At 43.5% G+C, this 5,000-nt stretch overlaps 2 protein-coding genes across 2 annotated transcripts in view; both read right to left on the reverse strand.

Annotated features, from left to right (window-relative positions):
* LOC307266073 (NACHT, LRR and PYD domains-containing protein 3-like) overlaps positions 1-5,000 on the reverse strand; it is a 146,831-nt gene that overhangs the window by 34,654 nt on the left and 107,177 nt on the right. The window lies entirely within an intron of this gene.
* Positions 1-5,000, reverse strand: part of LOC307266091 (centrosomal protein 43-like) — a gene marked incomplete at its 5' end in the record, with an annotated part of 19,790 nt that overhangs the window by 9,787 nt on the left and 5,003 nt on the right. The window contains one exon of the mRNA XM_080047999.1: positions 4,763-4,840. Within this exon, the coding sequence (XP_079904125.1) occupies positions 4,763-4,840 (78 nt within the window). The remainder of the gene's footprint in view (positions 1-4,762; positions 4,841-5,000) is intronic.

Below are 5,000 nucleotides of genomic sequence, written 5' to 3' on the forward strand. Positions count from 1 at the left end.
ACAGAAGGACATTTACCAAAAAAAAATATTATTATGAATATAATAATGATATGTATATACAAAAAATATATAGATATTAATTTTATGGGGAGAAATAATTCTGAATCAGCAAAAAATTGCAATTGGCAGGCAGGTTAGATTATTTTGTCTAAATTACAATCAGTGCACCCTCATTAATTGAGAATTTCAAATGAGACCAAGATGACAGGCTAAAAGGTAATTAGAGCTAAATGCATGGGTTAAGGTTATGCAAGTTTTCGATCATACTTTGTGTGCTACTGAATTTATTTTTGTGCTACTGATTTTTTTTGCTTGCTAGCACCAGTGCTACCACCTAAAAAAATAAGCGTACAGCCCTGCATCAGGTGCATTGTTTAGAATTTAGAATTGTTCTTGTCCTTGAAGGCCACTGTAGCTTCTGTTATTATTCAAAAGGGGTGGGGTTACCCAGGGAGCGTTGCATTCTAGAACTTTCTCGATGATGTCATATTACACACTGCACCTTTAAAAATAAAAACACATATATTCACATCAGTGTGTAATATGACATCATCAAGTGGTACAATTCTAGATCACAACAGTTGGTCTCTATGGCTCCCGTTCAGAGAAGCAACGGAAAGCCTTCAAGGACATTCCAGCTGGTTAAAGCCCCTGTCTCACTGGGCTGGACAGGTTAAAGCCCCTGTCTCACTGGGCTGGACAGGTTAAAGCCCCTGTCTCACTGGGCTGCGACTGTTTGCGACCAGTTGGAGACACAAAATTGCGACAAAATATGCCAATTTGCGACAATTTTCACTTGCAGTCTCACTGAGTTGCTACTTACGACACGTTTGCGAATGTCCTTGCCGGGAGGTCGCATTTATGTCTCACGAACGTCTGGCGAGTGTCGCACGAACGGAATGTCAGTCTCATTTTTGTCTCAAAGCAGTCGCAATTTAGTTTCATATGTCGCCAAACCCTCGCAAAGTTGTCTCACACATCTCGCACTTTCTGACTCGCGGACACTAAATTGAGAAGGGTTTTTTTCTGAATGAGGCTAAATGAAAATAAAAGGCTGATGGGGTAGCTTACAAACTTTTATATCTCTATATGAGGCCTATAATGTTAAAGGTGCAGTGTGTAATATGACATCATCAAGAAAGTTCTACAAAGTTCTAGAATGCAACGCTCCCTGGGTAACCCCACCCCTTTAGAATAATAACAGAAGCTACAGTGGCCTTCAAGGACAAGAACAATTCTAAATTTTAAACAATGCACCTGATGACATTCCAACTATGACACTTTCAAGATGGCGGCACTAGGCCTTGGTCCAAAATATGCAGAAATATGGACATATGGGGGCGCCTTTAGCTCAGTTGGTAAGGCGTTTCCCTCCCGGGCTGGGCCCAGCAGCAGACCCGGGTTCGATTCCAGCCCGCGGTCGTTCTCTGCATGTCACTCCCCTCTCTGCCCTATTTCACCTCTGTCTCTCTGCACTATCAATAAAGCATAAAAATGCCCAAAAAATATCTTTAAAAAAAAAAAAAAAAAAAATGGACATATATGAGAAGGGAAAAAATAATAATTCAAATTTCAGCTATTATGCACTAAATTAAATGTACTTATGGATATTATAATTACTTTCTAGAAAATCTGCTAGGAAATAAAACCCAAAGTTCTACACACTGCAGGTTTAATGCCTTTGGCATTTTCTAATCTTGTATTAGACAGTGTGTAGAGACAGAGATGAAATGTGTCAGAGAGGGGAATGACATGCAGAGAACGACCCGGGCTGGATTCTAACCCGGGTCTGCTGTGAAGAGGACAGACAGACAGACAGACAGACAGACAGACAGACAGACAGACAGACAGACAGACAGACAGACAGACAGACAGACAGACAGACAGACAGACAGACAGACAGACAGACAGACAGACAGACAGACAGAGAGGGGAATGACATGCAGAGAACGACCCGGGCTGGATTCTAACCCGGGTCTGCTGTGAAGAGGACAGACAGACAGACAGACAGACAGACAGAGAGGGGAATGACATGCAGAGATCGAACAAACGATAAAGAGTGATTTTGACAACAAGCGTTTTCCAGAATGTCTTTGAACCAGTTTCTGTTTCCTCTCCCACGGTGACAGAGAGCAGAGGAGGGGAGCTGACATTTGGTCTGAAACTACTGACGTTATGAACACCATTCACCACACACACACACACACGCTCACACACACACTCACAGGCATGCACGCGCACGCACACACACATACGCTCACACACACACACACACGCTCACACACGCACACACACGCTCACACACACGCTCACACACACACACACACATACGCTCACACAGGCACACACACATACGCTCACACACGCTCACACACACACGCTCACACACACACACGCACGCACACATACACACGCTCACAGGCATGCACGCGCACACACATACGCTCACACACACACACACACACACACACTCACACACACAAATAAAGCTTCAACAAACACACATCATGTAGGTCATGTATGTCTCACATTAAAGTCTCACATTAACCGTAAGCTTTGATAAAATTTTTATTTATTTTCCGACAACTTTTTTATAATCTTAGCAGTAGAATCAACAACTGAAACATTTCTTGGGATTTTTCTGAGCTCCTGCACCAGTATCAGGGGGAGGGGAGACACCAGTTTGTAAATGCTGCCATACTGAGAAATACAGAGAGAGTTTTGTGGAGCCTAGTCAGTCCTAACCTTATATATGTTAGTAAGGTAGTAGTAAACTAAGCACGGTGTCGACTAACGCATTAAAGCTGCAGTGTGTAGAATTGTGGGTTTTATTTCCTAGCAGATTTTGTAGAAAATAATTATAATATCCATAAGTACATTTAATTTAGTGCATAATAGCTGAATTTTGTTTTTTGAATTATTATTTTTTTCCTTAGAAAGGGTCTCATATATGTCCATATTTCTGCATATTTTGGACCAAGGCCTAGTGCCGCCATCTTGAAAGTGTCATAGTTGGAATGTCATCACGTGCATTGTTTAACATTTAGAATTGTTCTTGTCCTTGAAGGCCACTGTAGCTTCTGTTATTATTCTAAAGGGGTGGGGTTACCCAGGGAGCGTTGCATTCTAGAACTTTGTAGAACTTTCTTGATGATGTCATATTACACACTGCACCTTTAATACAGTTGGGGAAATCTTCCTAATAGAGACTCATAGAGATTAGCTTCATGGCGCACTGTGAGGGTTTGCTAGCGGTTAGTGTTTCGCATTAGCTGTGTGGATGTTACCTGTCTGTCTGATGTGTGGTTGTTACCCGTCTGTCTGTCTGTTACCTGTCTGTCTGCTGCCTGTCTGTCTGTCTGTCTGTTACCTGTCTGTCTGTCTGTCTGTCTGTCTGTCTGTTACCTGTCTGTCTGTTACCTGTCTGTCTGTGTGGATGTTACCTGTCTGTCTGATGTGTGGTTGTTACCTGTCTGTCTGCCTGATGTGTGGTTGTTACCTGCCTGTCTGTCTGTCTGTCTGTTACCTGTCTGTCTGTCTGTGTGGTTGTTACCTGTCTGTCTGTCTGTTACCTGTCTGTCTGCCTGTCTGTCTGCTGCCTGGCTCGGGCCTTTAAACCTGGGAATCTGACACGCACACGCAGCTCATTAACACACACTTTTACACACCTTTTTAATGCCACTGACAAGGAAATGTAATGCCAACGTCACCGCCATACTTTGAAGGGAATAGATAGGGACTTTAGCTGAGTTTACAGAGCCTAGGCTGTGTATTAACACTGGATTGTTTTTCCAGAACACACACAGTACAGACAGGTAGTGGATCATGAGGAGATATTCATGGATATTGACGAAAAGAGATTTTGACAACAAGCGTTCTCCAGAAAAAAATAAATCCCTCTAAAAGTTGTGAAAAAGAATAGAACAGTTTTCCCTAGACATGGCGGGACTGTCAGTCAGTGCGTTTACATGCAGACTCATAATGGGGTAACTAAACGAATAAGACCTCAACAGGACTTTTAACCTGCATGTAAACACCTTTATCCGATCTACTTCACACACAAATCGGCACATTAACGGACAAGAGAAGTCGGATAAGAACACCTAGATAACTCGTTCATAGTCGGCATTCTCTCTGCATGTATACAGGGATCGGACATCGCATATCGGACTTCTCGTTCTGCGCTTGCTCGAGAATCCCTGCCGGAGATTTCACATGGAAGTGGAAGGAGACGACGTAAACAATAGTAGGGTTGTTTCCGGAAGGGAACCGGACGTGGCTCTTATAACCACTTGTTGAAAGGGCTACAGCGCCACCTAGCATAGTGGAGACAGCCATGCATCGGACATTTATCCGATTCCTGAAAGGCCATGTATACTCAGACAAGTGACACGGTCCGTTCGAGTGTCTATTTTATTTTTTATTTTTTTAACCTTTATTTATACAGGTAAATCCCATTGAGACCGAAGACTCTTTTTCAAGGGAGACCTGTTTTCCTTTCCCACGTTACCATTCACACACACATTCATACACCGATAGCAGCAGGCTAACAATCGACATTCACACCAGGCAAGGTGGGTGAAGTGTCTTGCCCAAGGACACAACAACTATGACGCAGGTGGCAGGGCGGGGATCGAACCTCCAACCCTTTGATCATCGGCCAACCCGCTCTACCACCTGAGCCACAGTCACCCCACAGTTCGGTATATGTCTTAATCCAATCCAGTTGTGTGTGAACAGATTTAACATACTGAAGCCTTACCTTACTGACGGCTGGTGAATCGGCTTTCTCCTCCGGACACACACTGTGAACTGAACCCAGCTCAGAATCCTGACACACCTGAACAGACAGACAGAGAGACAGACAGACAGACAGACAGAGAGAGAGGCACACAGACAGACAGACAGACAGACAGACAGACAGACAGACAGACAGACAGACAGACAGACAGACAGACACACAAAGACACACACGATACAGACAGGTCATGAGGAGATAT

This window comes from Ammodytes marinus (assembly GCF_949987685.1).
Source record: "Ammodytes marinus genome assembly, chromosome: 19".
In the NCBI taxonomy this organism is placed as follows: Eukaryota; Metazoa; Chordata; class Actinopteri; order Uranoscopiformes; family Ammodytidae; genus Ammodytes; species Ammodytes marinus.